At 43.5% G+C, this 19,158-nt stretch overlaps 1 protein-coding gene across 4 annotated transcripts in view; it reads right to left on the bottom strand.

The window, feature by feature from the left end:
* LOC130492894 (PC4 and SFRS1-interacting protein-like) overlaps nucleotides 1–11,262 on the bottom strand; it is a 44,535-nt gene extending 33,273 nt beyond the window's left edge. For all 4 annotated transcript variants that reach the window (XM_056866657.1, XM_056866659.1, XM_056866655.1 and 1 more), the window contains exons 1-3: nucleotides 11,146–11,262; nucleotides 3,875–3,951; nucleotides 390–528 (exon numbers count right to left, since the gene is read on the bottom strand). In XM_056866657.1, coding sequence (XP_056722635.1) covers nucleotides 390–528; nucleotides 3,875–3,951; nucleotides 11,146–11,217 — 288 coding nt within the window. In that variant the 5' untranslated portion in view covers nucleotides 11,218–11,262. The remainder of the gene's footprint in view (nucleotides 1–389; nucleotides 529–3,874; nucleotides 3,952–11,145) is intronic.
* Nucleotides 11,263–19,158: the final 7,896 nt, after the last annotated feature.

Here is a 19,158-nt window from a genome sequence, read left to right as displayed (position 1 = left end):
AAATGATGCTGCCAGAGAAGTAAAAGGAGGTGCAAGTAACAGAGGGAAAGGTTGGTGAGAATAAGTAGTACACAAATACTTGATGTCCTCCCTAGCACCACCACTTGTATTGGCTGATGGTAGTATACAGATGGTTCCTTTTTCCTGAAAAGGCAGATAGCAGGACTGGTGTGCCATTTTCCAATGGGTAGCATAATGTTCATCTAGTTATATGCAGGAATATGACCCACTAAAATGCAGAAGGAGCTTTCTGAAAGCTGCAGTTTGTATAACCTAGTGTCTTAACCATATCAATGTGGTGGTATAGAAGCTCTCAGTGCTTGAATGCCAGAGAGACAGTGGAGGTATTGGATCAAGTTGTCAGTGCTTCCAGACTGGAAAGTACTTACCTCTTGACTGGAAAACTTAACTTTGGGGTTGTTGTCAATTTCCCACAGTCCTTCATTAAAACCTTTTCGTTTGTTTGGTTTTCCATATTTCTCTTTATTTTCAGCATAGGGGAATATATCTTTTGGTCCCAAAAATGCTCTACAAAGAAAGTGAAATACTCAGACATTCTGTCTACACTTGGTACATTGTACTAAAATCTTTCTCATTACAGCTGCTGATTTGGAGGAAGTCTGCTTTAAATTTTATTCTTTTAGAATTATTTCAGAATCCTAACAAGCATTTTGACAGATGTGGCACAGCAGACATTGTTTTCTAAGATCTGCAAAAACCTTTGGACAAATTCTATAACAAATGCTCCTGATGAAACAGCAAGCATGAAAAACAGGTGGTATCTATAACTGGCCTCCCTAAATACACAAAGGGAGGCCTTCCTAAACTATCAAGGTCAGGGATGAACAGCAAAGTAGCCAGTTTTATAGATTACACTTTGAGCCCATTTCTGAAGGGGGGGATCCAAAGCTCCTTAGGAGCCAGCAGGATCCCGCACAGGCATAGGTGCCACCTTATCACGGAATAAGGTGGCACCTACGCCACCGCAGGGGCAAACCCAACAGTGTCCAGGTGCCACTGGCCCCTGCCGCCAGAGCAGCCACGCCAGTGTGGAGGGGCATTCCAGGAGCGGAGCTATCTTTAGACAGCTTTCATGGCCCTTTCGCCCTGGGAATGCCCTCTTGAGCGGTGGCAGGGGCATAGCCTTGCTTTTTGCTATGGGGCATTTCCCCCTTTTAAAATTTTTAGACTTTTATATAGGGCTTTTTTCTCTCCATGGTGGCCAGGAAGCCTCAGAGAAGGTAGTGCCGCTCCCAGCTTCCGTGGATCCACCACCCCCACTTTAGGAATGGGCTGCCCATCATTCAAGATAAAATTCAAGCAGCCCTCGAAAACCACCACAAAATCTCTGCATACTGGACAATAGAATGGCAGATGATATTCAGCATATGAGGAAAATGATATACAACAGAACAAAAACAATTCTGATTTCACAAATACAAAGGACATTTAAACTGGCTCTAGATAAGTAGCAGGAAGATTTTGGGACTGTAGTAGAAAGTTCGCTTTCATTTATTGAACTTTTAAATTAAACTATATTTCTGTTAAAAAAAAGGAGCAGGTTTTCAACGCTGGGGCAGATAAAAAATCCAACAGAATGTTGGGAATTATTAGGAAAGTGAAGAAAGTGAATGCTAACACAGTAAACAAGCAGAGGGATGGCAAGGAATTGCTGGGGAGTGAGTGGGAGAATGTGAATATCCTCTCTCTTCAACTCAATCCCCGATGCCCATCCATTTCCCATATTTTCCGGTGCTCATCTGCTATCTTTCAGGCTCTTGTTTTGTTTTAGTTAGTTTCCCAGTTTTTTAAATTTTAGTTTATTTACAAGTAACATTTTCCTGCATTTCTGGAGAATTCCCCAAATAGATAGACACCATGACCTTGTATTTGGGTAGTCCCCCGCTTTAGTCATCCATGCAAAGATAGTTATTAGATATAGTTAAATCACACATCCATGCTGCACCAAAATTTGGCAAACTAGTCATTATCTTTAAAAAACATCATAGAACAGGACAAGGTACAACAAAGAAACCGAAGGAGGACAGGAGTAAAGAACTACTATGAAGACAGGCTCTAATCCTGGATTACAAATTTTTATTTTCTTCTTTGACTCTAACCCTCCACTCCTATTCTTACTGCAAGGATAGGCCTTATAGAAAGCCTGTTCCTGCAAGAACCCAGAATCCTTCGCTATAGTATCTGTCTGGGACACAGGAAAGCTGAGTCTAAGCAAGCATAACCATACTCATCATCATCAATGTATCTAATTCTCACCATGGCCCGCATCTGTGGATACTTAAATCCACAGACTACAGACTGATCTTTCTTCAGGCAGATCTTTTTACAAAAAAGTGCCAGGTTTTGGGGAAAAACTTAAAAGAAAGAAAAGAAAAAATCATTGTGGGGGGGGAGGCTAAACCCTTCTAAAATGATAAAAGGAATGCCTGCAGCCTTAAGAAACAAATGCCCTCAGTGATCATTGCTAGGCAGCCACAACAGTATTGCCAGTGTTCAAGTCTTGGTTTCTATCATTAAAAAAACAAGGGGAGAGGACAAGGCTCTTTCTGGGGATGTTTTGATTTTGAGAGGCAATTCTTCAGAGCCTGGCCAGGTAGCAACTACTGGACAACTCAATACCACCTGACTTGTATGCTTCACCCAGGCTTGGCTGCTTGCTACTGTTCCAACAGCAGCCACCCAAAAAAAGCCAGTGCTGTAGTGGCTAGAGTTTTGGAACAGGATCTAGGAGACACATGTTTGAATCCCCTCTGCTATAAATCCCCAGGACTCTGCTTGGTGACCCTGGGCCAATCATACACTGTCAGCTTCACCTACCTCACAGGGTTGTTGTGAGGTTAAAATTGAGGAGATGAAAATGATGTAAGTTGCTTTGGGTCCCCACAAGACATTCTAGCAATCAGCTGACAGAAAGGTTACTAGCAATACCTCTGCTGAAATGGCTCTTGGCATTGAGTGCCTACAATTGTGATATTCATGAACATTGTTCTTATGAATAAGAACATGCACAAGGCGCGTATGACTGTCATATTTCTCAAGCAACTGAAGAAGGGAGCTTGGTGGCTCGAAAGGGACCTAGAAGCTGGACTTACTCTTTTGCATCTTTAATGGACCTTCATCCTTGCGCGCCCTTGGTTAATTTCCCATGTTATTTCAAATGTTCTGTATTGTTCTAATTTGTATCTGTCCCTTTAAGTGCCATAATATTTGATGCCTTGTTAATTTTGTGGGACTTACATGACAGCTGGAATTGCACGACTTTTTTGTATGTGCTACACTGTTTCTATTTAATATTTGTCCCCTTAACGCCATTACATTTGGCTTCTTGTCATTTTGTGGGATATGAATTTATATAACAGCTGCAATTGTATGTTGCGGTTCATACCTTTGTTATTCTTCCGCATATATATGACTTTATATTTGCATAGTACATTTAATCCACTTGGCCACCGTGCTGTGTTTTCTTTTTGGATAGACAGGCTTAATTCAGCACATAAATAATTATTTAGCTTAAGTTGGGGGACACATAAAAGGGTGGGAAGGAGAGAAGGAAACATGGCAAGCTGAGGATATTGGGGCTGACAGGAGGAGGGAAAGAGGAGACACTGTGGGGAGGAGAATACAAGAGAAAGTGAGGTGCCCGCTCAAGTCCTTGCAGGTTCCCTACCACACAACTGAGCCCAGCTTTGGGACTGGCACCTTGTAGCTCGCCAGAGATTTTCAGGGGGTGAGAGGGAGAGAAAGCCGAGAATAGGGGAGCTGATAAAGATAGGATGTCTTTTAGCACAAGCTATCATTTTATAGCCATGAAGCTTTAACAAAGCCAATATAGCTGTGAATCCATATGACTTACGTTTCATGAGTGCCAAAAAAGAATATAGGCATTTTATTGGTAGGTGGCTTAACTGCTCCATCAGGAACTTCATCAACCTAAGGACAGAGGGGAAAAATCATCAACAAAGGAACAGACTTAAAGATGGGCTGGTTAAGCAAAATACTTAACACATGCACTATGGAGGTAGAGAGGTCTGAGATGGTACTTTTTGTTTCAATATACCGTATTTTCCATCTATGAGATGCCCCCATGTATAAGAGGACCCCTATTTTTTTAATGTAAAATTAAAGGGGGGAAAGGGGTTGTTTTATACATGGGGGCGTCTTATAGGCTCGCTCTCTTTCCCCGCCTGTCAGCTGACAGGTGGGGAAAGAGAGCAAGCGGCCAAAGAGTCTTGTCCCCTGTTCAAATCAGTCGCTGCCCACCCTACTGGGGGGGGGGGAGGACACCAAACAATTTGAAGACCAACGCCGGTGGCCAGGGGACAAGACTCTTCCCCTCCCTGTTAGGCGGAGAAAGAGAGGGAGGGGAAGAGCTTATCCCATGGCCGGCCAGCGTCGGTTTAAATGCCACTGGGTGGACGGCAACCGGTTTGAACGCCGGTGGCCAGAGGACAAGACTCTTTAGCCACGCTGCCTCTCTTTCCCCGCCTAACAGCTGACAGGCGGGGAAAGAGAGCCAGTGGGGAAAGAGGTGGCTCTTGCTGTTGGCCCCGCCTGTCACGGGCAGGGCCAGTGGCAACAGCCACCTTCCATGTATAAGATGACCCCCCCCTAATTTGGGGGCTAATTTTTAAAGAAAAAAGATCGTCTTATACACGAAAAAATATGGTACTTAGCATAATATGAATTGTAGAGAAATAGCATTTGGGAAAAGAGTGAGTTTGAGCCTAAGATGGTTTACTCTGAGCACGTGTGCAGAGATTGAAGCCTTAAGAAATCATGGATAGGACTGAAGTATTAGTGCTTATTCAAGTAGGTATGAATGATTCTGGAAAAGGATATCTACATAGATCTTGATCATTTATAAATTAAAACTACATATTATTGAATCTACTCTACATGATAAAATTATATAGCAAGATAATGGGGGGGGAAAGCCAAAATCAGGATCACAGCCCTGATGATTTTTACATATTTAAAATGTCAGAATATACATCACACCTATCCCTAGAGACACTATCATAAAATATCACTGATTCCTGCATCAACTCCAGCCACAGAGAGCTCCATATCTTCACGATTTTTACACGCAGAACCCAGATTTCCACACTTTGAACCTCAGTTAAAATCTGACCATAGTAAAATTATCATTTTTTAAAAAGGAACCACCATATTGTGGAACTGCTGTAGTGAAAAATTGCACATCTGAAGCATGTGCAGTTATGATTTTCATGAGAAAATTTTATAAATCACCATTTGGAATAAAGTTTATATTGGTATTCTTTATTTCATTTGAAAATTATGCACAGATTATTCTGGTGTTGCACGGGCATAAAAATTCAACATCCATGGCATCCAGGTTCTATGCCATAGGCATTTCAGGATCCCTGCACTTTTTATACATGGATTCTCTAACTCTCTACTTCATTGCATCTATTCTGTTATGTATTCAAATATAGCATTAGGCCTTAAACTATTAAGCATGTGCTAATAGCCCAGGCTAGCCTGATCTTGTCAGATCTCAGAAGCTAAGTAGGGTTAGCCCTGTTAGTATTTGGATGGGAGACCATCAAGGAATACCAGGGTTGCTGTGCAGAGGAAGGCACTGGCAAACCACCTCTGTTAGTCTCTTGCCATGAAAACCCCAAAAAAGGGGTTGCCATAAGTCGGCTGCAACTTGACAGCACACACACATGCTTCTCATAGATCTGTGCACCTCCCAGATTTCCCCCAGCTTTCCTTCAATGTTTCCCAAGCCTGTCTTGCTGTAACGTTTTGGGAAAGATTGGAGGAAAACCTGGACTAGTGCCTGCGTGTGGGAAAGTTTGGATTTTACCAGTCCCACCCACAGCAGCCATTTTCCCTGTCCCCACAATGGCTGTTTCCCACCACTGGGGTGGGGGGGAGGCTTTTCTACAATGGCAATCGAGTATTGTTATAACAATCGGTGCTTCAGGTTCTCTGAATTTCCAGCCTCTATATTAAAAAAGTAAATCTCTAGCCCCTTTCATTGTACATATATACCTTTCTCCATATATCTCCACAATAACAGAAGGAGACTGACTTAAAAAAATAAACAAAAGGAATTCAAAGAAACTGGAACATGGATTTTTGCTGCTTTAATAAAGACACATGTACCTCAAAAGCTCCATTGTTGTGAGAAAATGGCTGCTACCAAGGGGTTGGGGGAGGAGAGCCTGCTATGCAGAAGTCTGTTCCCACTGCTCTGCATCAGCAGCAACTGGGAAGCCACAGAAAACCTGTCCCCATGTAGAAAACACCCATATGGAAAAAAAATCTTTTCTGTAAGACGTCCCTATCTTTCTGCTGTTATTAAATGATATAATAGATTCTGGTCTTGATTTAAATAGATAGGGTGCCATATTGAGAATAATTTTTTCAAGCTCAAACACAAATGTTGCACATAAGATTAGGTATACTATATATACAAATAATGACTTGTAGCCTTTCCTGCTCTCAAAGGGCTTAGGTGACACACCTTTCCTTGCTTACAGACAGCCCTGCAACCTACAGCAGTTTCTAACTACAAGAATTCTACCTAATATATTGTACATTACCCACATTAAAGGTCATTCAGTTACACCTTTAATGTTAGTTAGGAGCAGGGTGGATAAAAATCAATTATTTAAAAAAGAAAAAAAAGAAAGTGCAACCTTGTGAGCAGAATACTCCACAAGTCTTGGGATCTTTGTGTAATAATTGTGCAAGTCAGTTGTGTGCCTGTGCAACTCAGACTTGAGGCAAGTTCTGAAGGCACTTCAGGGCTGGCAACCTCTTCCCAACCTCACTGGGTTCCAACAACTGCACTAACACCTAACTGTACAGAATAGGCACTTGAATGTAGAAGCAAATCCAAAGGGGTGGTGGTGGAAATAGTAACTGGGATCTGTAAGTCCTTGGCGAGGCCTTGAAGTTCTTGCCAGTCAACTAATAAGAGTTCACTGGTTCCAGGCCCTTCTTCCCAGGGCTCGCCTGACATTGTCCAAACAATAAAGTCTCTACCCGGAACTTCAGTCCTGCAGCAGGAATCCCTGAAGTTCTCTGCTCCAGTCCATGGTTCCCTTTTTCCAGCTTTCCATCAGCCTGTTTCTCCTCCTTGGCCTGTTCTTCCTGCCAGCCTGCTCCAGCCTAGGCCCACCAATCGTATCTCTCCTCCTCCCTCCTCCCCTCTGGAAAAAGAAAGGCCAGCCTCTCCAGAGCCAGGGCTGCTGGGAGATATAGCCCCTTTGAAATTCCATTACATTTGTGTGTATAGCCTGAGGTTTATCACAATATTCTCTCCCTGGAGGAGAAAACCTATAATGGCAGCAGGTCTTAAAGAGACCCAGTTTGGGAATCTTTTAATAAAGTTCCTCTTCATAATTATCTGTCTATATATTTCTAATAGTATAACCCAGGGGTCGGCAAACTCATTAGTCAAAAGAGCCAAATATCAACAGTACAACGATTGAGATTTCTTTTGAGAGCCAAATTTCTCAAACTTAAACTATATAGGTAGGTACACTGTTTATTAACTTAATAAGCTTTAATTAAAGTTTTAAGTCTTAATTAAACTATAGGTACACTGAATAAAACTTGATATCATACTTAATAGTGATCTTATTTATTGATAAAAATTAAATTGTAACTCCCTGCCATTTCCCCGTCCGAGTCCTCGTCTGGAGGCCTGGTCTACTGCCATAAAAGCCTATTGATAGACCTGGCCTCCGGCTGAGTCCCATTGGGAGGCCAGGTCTACCCATTGGCTTTCTTGGCAGTAGACCTGGCCTCCGGAGGCCCATAGAAGCCAATTGGTAGACCTGGCCTCCCAATAGGACTCAGCCGGAGGCCAGCTCTACCAAAGGAAGCCCGCCCCGCCCAACAGCTGATAGGCGGGGGGGGGAGGAACCGCCGAGCCGCCCGCCCAGCAATCGCGCGGCTAGAGGGGAGGGGAGGCTTTAGCCTCCCAACCATTGAGGGCAAGGGAAAGGGGGACCTGGCCATTCTCCACGGCGGGGGGGGGGGGGAGAGACAGCACGCCCGCTCTCAGGCGCAGTTTTGAGACCCCTGGTATAACCAAATCAGTAATTTTTGATATAACTATAAAAACTCTGAAACTTTATCATTCTAAAAATGAAACCGTCATCTGGTTGTGAATATTATTATACCAGCAAGAATTAGTCTTTCTGTAAAAAAACATGATTTAAATCAAGTCTTACTGACTAGTGATTTAAATCGATTTGATTTAAATGAAATTCACCCTGGTTAGGAGTAGTCTTCACCCACTGAGTAGCCTGGTTACTCTTGACTGGAACTTGTCTTAAACTGTCCTGTCTTTGTAACATCCTTCCACCTTTCTGTGGTTGCAGCCTTTAACATCATTAATCATCTCTATGGATGTACATTTATTTATGTTATTTATATAGACTGCTTTTCTTACTGGGACTCAAGGCAGATTACATGTAGATTTCAATTTTATTTTGCTGCTGTAGACTAAAAAAGCTGCCTATCTGTCCATAGAAATGATTAGCTACCAGAACAGAAAATTATAGGCAATGGACTACACAAGTGGATAACTCTGGGATCTCTTTTCCCCTGAAGCTGAATTAGATTTTTGTGGAAGAAAGCACTACTTCTTTATGGAACTGTACCTGATACTCTTCAAATTAGATCCTACAGATCTTCACTTTCACAGCCAGCCTGACATACTTTGGCACCATACGTGGAAAATCCAAAACTATCACCCCCTATCTGCAAACAAAAAGCTAAATAATTGGACAAATCATTGTCTCTTTAATAAAGTGTCCAAAAGTTGCAGAAGGAGCTGCCTCATTCTCCCAATACCAGTTCTGTAACGTTACCAAATTATAGAACAGTACATATACAAACTTTATGGCTACAGAGTCCAGAACATTATTTAGTAAATTGGGAATAAGTATGGAAAATATGTGTGTAAAGTGCCCTCAAGTCGCAGCCGACTTATGGCGACCCCTTTTTGGGGTTTTCATGGCAAGAGACTAACAGAGGTGGTTTGCCAGTGCCTTCCTCTGCACAGCAACCCTCGTATTCCTTGGTGGTCTCCCATCCAAATACTAACTAGGGCTGACCCTACTTAGCTTCTGAGATCTGACGAGATCAGGCTAGCCTGGGCCATCCAGGTCAGGGCAGTATAGAAAATAAGACTTATAAAATGTGCTTACAGTATTTGGTACGTTGAACACCAAATAAAGCAGAATAAATAAAGCAGACTAATAACAGTACTGTCTCAATGAGGGAATCACTGCCTAGTTATTCTGCCACTGTTATGACTGACTGCTAAAACGAAGCAGTACTTTGCCTTCTACAGGATCAGTCCCAGTACTTCACACTTGGCAATTGTCAATGTAATATTAAAATCCACCCCTGCTAAAAGAAACCTCAAATTATCCAGTTCACATCTAGGGTTCCGGATAAAAAGGTTTTATCCATCTAGCCACAATGAGCAGGTCACAGCTGAATAGAGAATGTTGAAGGGCGTTTATTTGAGTTATTTCCTAGTTATTGCTGCCCAGGAGAGTTAACTTTGTATCACTGCGGTGTTGTGATACTTCGTTTCACATATTACAACTGCTTTGTTTCTAGTAACCAGAACCATGCTTACAATTAGCTACAAGCTGATTGGATGAACCTACAGTTAAAAATCAAGATAATCTTGAAATAACCATGGCATGGAGCTTTAAGAACTGATAATTTTATGCTAAAATAGCACCAGAACATGATACAGTTAGAAAAATTCTGATGTTAATGCTTTTATTGAATAGGGAAACCATGCAAAGAACTATGAGATTCCAGGAGGATACATAGTCCATATGTGTTTTACTCCACAACCAGTGCTTCATCAGTGATTTTTGTGGTCATGTCAGATAATAGTTGTGATTTCAGGATGCTGGTTTGAAAAATTCCCAAGGATATGTGATGACCTGAGCCATAGATTTTTTCAAAACTCCACAATGAAACATCACTGTGTATGAAGTGGACAGGATGAACCTCTGTGATATGAATAAGTATATAAGGAAAATCAGCATAGAAGAACCAGCAGATAAAAACATATATACATTTCAAGCCTCTGGAGCATCCTTAACTTCTATACTATAATCCACAAGAATGTAAAATGTGATTAACGGTTGCGTGTATAAAATCATGATGATCTGTGCTCTGATCTAAATTTGCTTGCCATGAGATGGTCATTTGAAAAATCCTGTAGTTAAGAGTAGCTCTTTGTTACAGAATGATTTTGTATGCATTTGAATAAAAGTTAATCAGCTGTACTGCATATATAAACATCTAATTTTCTCATTTCCTAGTTGGCCACTGTTGGGCCTCTTACAGTTTAAAAATAAAAGTTATATACCACATTTCCAATATTCCTCTGGCCATAGAATTTACAGCAACACTACTTGCTTGCAGGTTTGTCATTAACAAGCGACTTGATTTTGACAAGTTATCTTTTTAAGGCAAAAAAATTGAAGCCCCTTGTGATAAATATTAACAAGCACTATGTAGCAATGCCCTGACCTGGATGGCCCAGGCTAGCCTGATCTCCTCAGATCTCAGAAGCTAAGCAGGGTCGGTCCTGGTTAGTATTTGGATGGGAGACCACCAAGGAATACCAGGGTTGCTGTGCAGAGGAAGGCACTGGCAAACCACCTCTGTTAGTCTCTTGCCATGAACACCCCCCAAAAAGGGGTCGCCATAAGTCGGCTGCGACTTGACAGCACTTTACACACACACACATGTAGCAATGAATGCAGGCACTGGCGAGAGGTGGCTGCTTGTTCATGATAAATGATAAAAACGCAACCCTCCGAAAACATCAAAAAGGCCTCTATGTGGGCACCCACAATGTGATTTAGAAGTTTTCACCAACACAAACACGGCCCTTGCTGGCATGAAGGAAGAGCCCAAACACAAGCAGGAGAGCAACAGCTGGGCCACTCCGGAAGGCCATTCTCGTGAAGAAAGGGGGGCAAAAGAGGTTTCGGAAGGATGCCGCTAAAGGCTGGACTCCAAGTGCAGAGTGTGTGTGCGTCTCTGCAAGCAAGGCAAAGCGGACCTCAGAGGTGGTGAAGGCAGGAGGCAGCGCCTTACCCGGGCCGGCCAATGGGGATAGCCTTTCATCTTGGCGAAGATCAAGTCCCCGGGTTTGAAATCGCGGGTCATCTTGTGACTGGCTGCAGGAGAACCGCCGGGAGCTGCTAAGCGTCGTTCTCAAGGCGAGCACTGAAACGGAGAAGCAACGAAGGTCAAGGGGTAGATCAAGGCGAAGTAAACCAAAATATACGCATCACGCGCCCGGGTGGTCTTTCTTTCCCCTCATCGATCCCCCCCCACCCCCCGTACCGAGGCTCCGCACATACCGCCCCTCTCTCAGCACTGCCAGGCCAGCGCCGTTTCCTCCCCGCTACCAGGATCCTTCCTCGCCCCCGTTTTGGCGGGAAGAAAAAATTACCCCTTCAACGGCTCGCAGCCGCCGCGAGCGCCGAGCTGCTCCTCCCGCTCCCTTCCCCGCCCCAGCCAACGCCGCCGCTGGGGCTCGCGCACCCCTAACCCCGCTTACCTGCCCCTTCCCGCGCAGGCGCGCGAGCCCTCCAACCCCCAACAGCTGCCCGTTGCTCGCGCTCTCCCTCCTCCCCCGCGGTCGCCGCCTTTCGCAAAAGCAGAACAGCGGCCGCTGCAGGCTAAAGACGGCTCCTCGCGCCAGCCGCCTAAAAAGCTCGCTCGTGATTCGTCCAAGGCGGGCACCACAGAGAGACGCGGGAGGAGGAGGAGCGGTCTCGCGCCACTACTGGTACCAACCACCTCAGTGGGGTAAAAAATATATATAGATAGATTTTTTTTTCCACCCCAGCCCTCGTTTGCTTCCCGGTGTCGATGACGCGAAGGGAGGTTTGATGAGGCGAACGCACGAAGATAGCTGACCTGGTGCCAGAAGAAGTCTGTGACATAAATTTCTTTCTTTCTCTCTCCCCCCCCCCCGCTTGTGCAGGCGGAATGGTTCGCTCCACCGCATTCTCCGTCTGTTACAGAGCTGTGGTAGGCCGAGAGGTAAACAAGTGAATCGGTGGAAGGGGGACGAGCGCTGTTCCTATTTAGAACTATTATTCACGGATGAGGGATTTACTTGCCTCTTCCTATAGATCTCCCGCGCCGACCACCCGCCTTGGGCGCGTGGGCATCTTCGCGGGAGGGGGGGGATTCGACAAATGACTCAGGCAGCCCGGTACCTCTGCGTGTTTACTCACAGGCCCCTCCCATTCTGTTCAGTTGCTCTTCTTCCAAAGGAAAGGTGCCTAGGATTGCAGCCACAATAGGAGAGAGCTGGTTTTGTTTCATCGGAAGCCCTGTTGGCTGCCATCTCTGGTTAAAAGTGATCTGGCCGAGGACTGGTAAAATACTCGCGTGGGGTCATGAAGGGTTGACAGCATAAAGGCATATATTGGCCAGGCTTTAGAATTAGGTAGGCTCTCCTAACGTTGGTTGAGGCCTTATCAGAACCTCTCCCTTCCCCCCACCTTATACTATGAACTGGAAAAGCAATCCTAAACGGGTATACTGAGAATCCAGCTCAGGTTTATTGTTGGGCGTACTCCCAGGAAAATATTAGCATTCACTGTAAAGCATCTAGAAATGCAGCCCTAGCTAGAGCATAGGGCTCACATGCTGAGAAACCGAGGCCAGGGTGAATAGATACACATGAGGCCGAGACTCCTGTACCTTTAAAAAGGAAGAGGGTCTATTGGTAGATGCAGTTTATCATACTGAGTGAGAATAGTCAAAAAGGGCAAGAGTCCAGTAGCACCTTAAAGACTAACAAAAATATTTTCTGGTAGGGTATGAGCTTTCGTGAGCCACAGCTCACTTCAGATACTGAGTGAGAATAGTTACACTTCCTGTAATGCCTTTGTAAGTAGAAAGGATACAGCAATGCTGGCTCCTGTTTTCTGGTAATTCTGTGTGAAAACGTTTATCTACTTTTGTTTTTGTTTAGATTTTATTATTTTTATTTATTTTATTAGGTTTCTATGATTTCCTCATTATGCCAAATTAAAATTTGGGGAATAATTCTTTAATAGGGTGAAATTGGTCCTACATACAACATCACACCACACCCTTTTTCTCTGGCTCATCAGGCCAAATGAGTCAGGAAGATCAACTCAAGGGATCATCTACAACCACAAACTCCCATTTCCCCCTCTTCCTTACCAAACATCACAGCAAAGTCCCCGGCCCTTCCAGAGGAGCACAGCACAGTGAAGGCCTCAGCCAGGCCGAGACCTGCCAGAGAAGCAAAGCCACAGCACCACCCATTGACTTAGCCTTCCCTTTGTTTCAACTGCTGCTGCTGGAAACTCAGTTGGTGTAGAATGCTGCCACTTGGATGTTGATTGGAGTGGGTCCTAGGGACAGCCCACTTTTGTCCCATCTACACTGGCTCCTAATTTGTGTCCATGCACAATTCAAGGGGCCCTTTAAAGCCCTATATGCAGCTGTGGGTCCAAAACCTACCTTTCTCCATGTCAAAGGGCAACTGGTATATGTACCTTTTTCTTATATCTTATAGGTAAGTCATGGAGCATAAATGAGCAGGGGCGTAGATTTTCCAATTTCCCAGGTGGGGGGGCTGGGCAAGAGGCATTGCTATGACATCATAGGGAGGAGCCAGTGACATCACAGGGGGAGGCCATGGGAGGTTTAGAGAAGGGCTCCCCAGAAATTTAGGAATGCTTCAACAAATGACCTTCAGACAGCTAAAAGACAACTTTAACTTTTAATTAACAATGCAAACGGTTTATTTACATTTTAAAAACTACAGTAAAATTAAATATTTTCCCTTGCAGTATCCAAAAACATATCTCAATGAAGCTGTAGTCGGGCAGCATCCAAGTCAGCTTTGTAAAAGTTTAGAATGTATGAACTATCATCCTCTCCTATGGCAAACTTTTCAATTTTGTGACACATCTTAAGAAAAGTGATTGTGTAAACTGCTGTAAATATTATCAATGACTTCATAAACGATTCTCCTGTAGAAATCCTTAGGAGATTGAAACTGGTGAGGATCACACCTGGTATCAACACATTGTGCAGGCTTTCTGCACCTAGGAACAGTAGGACTCTCTAAATCTAAGTATTTTGCTGTCATGACTGTCTGTGACCAGAACTGTTCAAAGTTGTTCTGCAGTTGCTTAGTACTGTCCTTTGCAGAAGCAAAACGAAGCTCTGCTTGATGGAACTGTAGATTACTTTTTGAAGAGCTGTGTTTAACGTGTTCAAATGACCAAACACAAGCAGCAGTAACTGTAGCATGAAGTAAGTAGCAAATCTTAACAAGCTTTGTGCATATGCATCTGCTTTTGCCCCAGGATCTCCTCTCTCCTCAGAAGATTCCGTTCTGGCCATAATTAGACAAGGAACAGAGAATAAAACTGCTGCTATCATACTGCCCTTGTACAAATCTGTGGTGAGACCACACCTAGAATACAGTGTACGGTTCTGGTCACCACACCTAAAAAAAGATATTGCAGAGCTTGCAGAAAAGAGCAACCAAAATTATCAAGGGACTAGAGCAACTGCCCTGTGAGAAGTGGTTAAAACGCTCAGGGCTGTTTAGCTTGAAAAGAAGGTGGTTAAGGGGAGACATGATAGAGGTATATAAAATTATTCATAGTATGGAGAGAGAATACTAGAACGTGAGGTCATCTGCTGAAGGGTGAGAGATTCAAAACATAAAAGGAAGTATTTCTTCACACAACACATAGTTAAATTATGGAACACCCTGTCCCAGGATGAGGTGATGGCTGCCAGCTTGGAAGGCTTTAAGAGGGGAGTGGACGTATTCATGGAGGATATGGCTATCCATGACTACTAGTAAAAATGGATACTAGTCATGATGCATACCTATTCTCTCCAGTATCAGAGGAGCATGCCTATTATATTAGGTGCTGCTGTGGAACACTGGCAGGATAATGCTACTGCAGTTGTCTTGTTTGTGGGCTTCCTAGAGGCACCTGGTTGGCCACTGTGTGAACAGATTGCTGCACTTGATGGGCCTTGGTCTGATCCAGCATGGCCTTATGTTCTTTTCTTATGATACATTCTCAAAGAACTGAATCAACTCCCTATAATTTGAAACCACTGACTGTAAGGAAGCTGCTTTTACAGTCCACCTAGTGGGGCAAAAGTGTCTCAATTTATGTTCTCTGCCTGCTGAAGGTGTTTAAACAAAGCAAGACATTTTGGTGAAGTTCTCACAAAGGTGATCATGTCAGGTAACTCACTCAGGAAATTTCTACACCATAGTAACATTTTCTGACACATCATGTATCACTAAGTTCACAACGTGCAAAACCATGAACATTCAGTGCTCTTGGCTCCTCAGCCTTTACAAGAGCCTGTACTCCACTAAGATGTCCAGCAACATTCGATGCTCCATCATAGTATTGGCCATGACATCTGTCAAGAGAAAGATCAAAGCGACAGAGTACATCTTTCAAAATAGAAAAGAGAGTTTTAACAGTGGTGGATTCACTTTCATAAAATCCAAAAAAGTATTCCTCCACAAACATATTGTCTGTAGCAATGCAGAAGCAAAATGAAACCTGTTCTTGTGTGGTGATATCTGTGGTCTCATCAACAATTACACCGTAATAAACAGCTGCTTTAATCTCTCTCACTAGTGTACGTAGAATATTGTGAGCCATGATCTCAAGCATTTAATTCACAATGGTAGGTGAAATCCATTTGTAGTTTGTATGATTCAACCATGATTTCAGCTGTGGAACGTCTGCAGCCCATAGCAGCAACAGCTGTTTCAAGTTTGACTCTTCCTCGTCATGGCTGCATATTGCAATGCCCTGACAGGCAAGGTACCTTACTGATGCTAAAATTATCAGCAATGCCTTTCGAGCATCTCACATTTGCTTTTTCTGGCCTTCTGAAAACTTGCTCTGTATATTTACTCCTGCTTTAATAGAGGCTATAGCATGGACAGCTGCACAGTGCAAGTAATGGGTCTGAAATCTAAACAGTGACTTCTTCCAGTTTGAGAAGCCATTTTGAATAAATGTTTCATGTACATCCTTGTCTCTTGATGCGTTTGGAAGAGGAACATTCATGTCATTTGCTGCTAAGCAACAGATATCACAATATGCTTTTTCCACATCTTGAGAGAGCCATTCATAGGGTATTTTCAAAGTATCTTGGTACTGTCATCCTGGCATTAGGAGCTCTCTTTGAAGAGGGAAGTGTCACAATCCAGAACTGACTGTAGGTCGTTAATAATAATACGTTGGACTGGTTTGAGTTGTGAGCTGTATGTGACCACCAGAGGTGTTCTGTTGTAATTTTCATTGGGTTTGTGTAGTAGAAAGCTGTGCCTGGGTATAATTCTGGCCTTTACAATCATCCTTTTAACCATATCAGCAGGATATTGTAGTTGCAAAAATGCTCGCTGTTGCTCCTTCCAGTGAGTATCTCTGTCTGAGGGGTTGGAACAGATGCAACTATAATGTAGGGTCTGGCTATAGACAAAGGACTGTTTGATATGGTTAGGGTGGTACCTGGAGGCATGTAGATGTGTTTGCTGATCTGTTGGTTTCCAGTATAATGTGGTGCTTGTGTGTCCCTCCTGTATCCGTACTGTGGTGTCCAGGAAGTTTATTTCTTGTTCAGAGAAATGTATAGTTAGATTGATGGAGGGGTTGAAGTTGTTGAAAGCCTGGTGAAATCTTTTGAGGGCTTCTTTGCCATGAGTCCAGACAAAGAAAATGTCATCAGTGGATTGCCAGTGGGTAGGAGTTCAGAAAATGCTGTTCTAGATCCGCCATGAAAATGTTGGCATACTGTGGAGCCATGCGGGTGCCCATGGCTGTGCCACTGATTTGAAGGTATAACTCCTCACCAAACCTGAAGTAGTTGTGGGTGAGAACAAACCAGCAGAGTTCAATGGCAAGATCCTTTGTTTGGGCCATAGGAACAGGTCTTTTAAGGCAATGTATAAATTCTTAATAAACATACAAATACATACTAGCAAACAGGAACAAAGCCCTAAAGAATCATGGAAATTGTAATATGATACAACAGGAAGGTAGGACAGGACTGCGCTTCAGCTGCCATTGTAACTGAGCCCCTCATGTGGGCACTGGTTGCCTGGGGGGGGGGCTCAGCCCCCCTGGGCAAGTTCAGGGGGGCTCGAGCCCATCAGGGCCCCCCCAATAGTTTACGCCTATGTAAGTAAGTGGCTATGAACCAATGATAACAAAATCAAACATTTATGCACAGAGGAACTGTATCTCATCAATATCAGCTGATGGGGACAAACAATGGGGAAAGGCCATGACTCTCATGCCCTGCTTGTATCCAGAGATAACTGTCTGATTCCTGCTGGAAACATAATGCTGAACTGTGGCCTTACCCAGCAAGGCAATTCTGATTTGTCTATAAATGTGGTCAGCCGAGATTCAAATCCCTGCTTAGCCAGGAGCCTCAATATCGTTATTCTCTCCCAGTTTAAGTAACCTCTCAGATTTGTTGTAAGGCTGCAGTACTGTTCCTGAGATTGAATGCAGGTGTGATGAAAATATACATTTAATAAATAAGTCTACCTGTTTTCCTACCTGATTATAAAAATAATGATATCAGTCATTCCTGAATGCATATGGTAACTGCTTAAAATTTCTGAGTGACCCCAGGACCATTGGACATACAGACACTGGGTCCCAGCTGCACCCCAGAACAATCTTTGGACCACCTCTCATTACACATCCCCACACTCCAGAGACTGTCTCCTACAAGAAGACACACAGTGGTGCCCAGTCCAAAACTGTTTCTGGCATCACCAGCTTCTTTTTGCCCCTCCCCCTGAAACCTGTACTGCAAACTAGATTTCAATAAGGAAATGGAACAGTTGTATGCCCTGTGCACCGCAAAAGAATGTTTGGACCATGACATATCATATACCCCCACATTCAGGGGACTATGCCCTCCAAGATGCTGCATGCTGGCTCCTGGTCCAAAGTCCGGTTCTTGTGCCAGCTGCTCCCAGGTTTGGTGCCCCCAGGACAAATGCACAAACAGATACTGAGGCTCAGCTGCACCCCAAAACAATCTTTGGACCACCCCAAATTACACATCCCCACATTCCAGAGAATTCATTCTGCAAGAAGACATACAGTGGTGCCCTGTACAAACACCAGTTCTGGCACCACTGGCTTCTTTTTGGGTCCGTTCCCCCTGAAATCTGTATTGCAAAGAAGATTTGAATAAGGAACTGGAACAGTTGTGTACCTTTTGCACCCCAAAAGAAAGTTTGGACCACCACATATCATACACCCCTGCACATAACTGATCACTGGCAAGGAGCTGGCATGCACAGCTATTTTGAATGGCTATTATGTGCCCTCAGTGGGTGTGTGCCTTTGCCCCAAACCTATGCTTCATGCAGGATGGTGCAGTCAGTGTTAATTTCTAGGGGAAAAGCTGGTACAATCAGAGATCAAGCCAGATGTTACTGTGTTACTCAGATAATTCTGCATTCTGATATTCCAGTTCAGGACATTGAAAACAGGTTTTAGAGCTAAGCTATGGCTCAAATTACTTGCTAGGGGCAGCCCTTTGTACTTTTCTGACCTTTGAATTGTTGTTTTTAAAAGAACATCATCACTATTGCTGGTGTCTGTGGGATGACAATCTGAAAAAGAAAACCATTGCTTAGCCTGGGACAATACAGTAAATTGTCTTTCTATTCTACAGATTCAAATGCAAATTAAGTACTGTATAAGTATAATAGAGCTCACTTTACAATTTCCCTGGATGCTTTTCCTGAAGCAATACCCTGCTAATTTGAACTAAATAGTTTTAGAAAAGTCAAAGCTGTTAATCTTGTCATTGTTTTTTTTAATACTTCTGATGCAGCCAGGTTTCCCACACTGATAAATATAGTTGAAGCTAGAAGGCGAACAATTCCCAAGATTGGAATGTAGTTTAAATACTGTGAAGGCCAGGGCTAAATAGAAACTGCAGCTATGAAAGGAGGCTTGGAGGCTGAATTTGGTTCCCAGTTCGTTCCCTATTCCCAGTTCCTTATTCACATTTCCTAGTTCCTGA

The sequence above is a fragment of the Euleptes europaea genome, unplaced genomic scaffold (genome assembly GCF_029931775.1).
Source record: "Euleptes europaea isolate rEulEur1 unplaced genomic scaffold, rEulEur1.hap1 H_1, whole genome shotgun sequence".
NCBI classification, from domain to species: domain Eukaryota; kingdom Metazoa; phylum Chordata; class Lepidosauria; order Squamata; family Sphaerodactylidae; genus Euleptes; species Euleptes europaea.
Note: the sequence above shows the minus strand (reverse complement) of the source record. Positions and strands in the feature narration are given on the sequence as shown.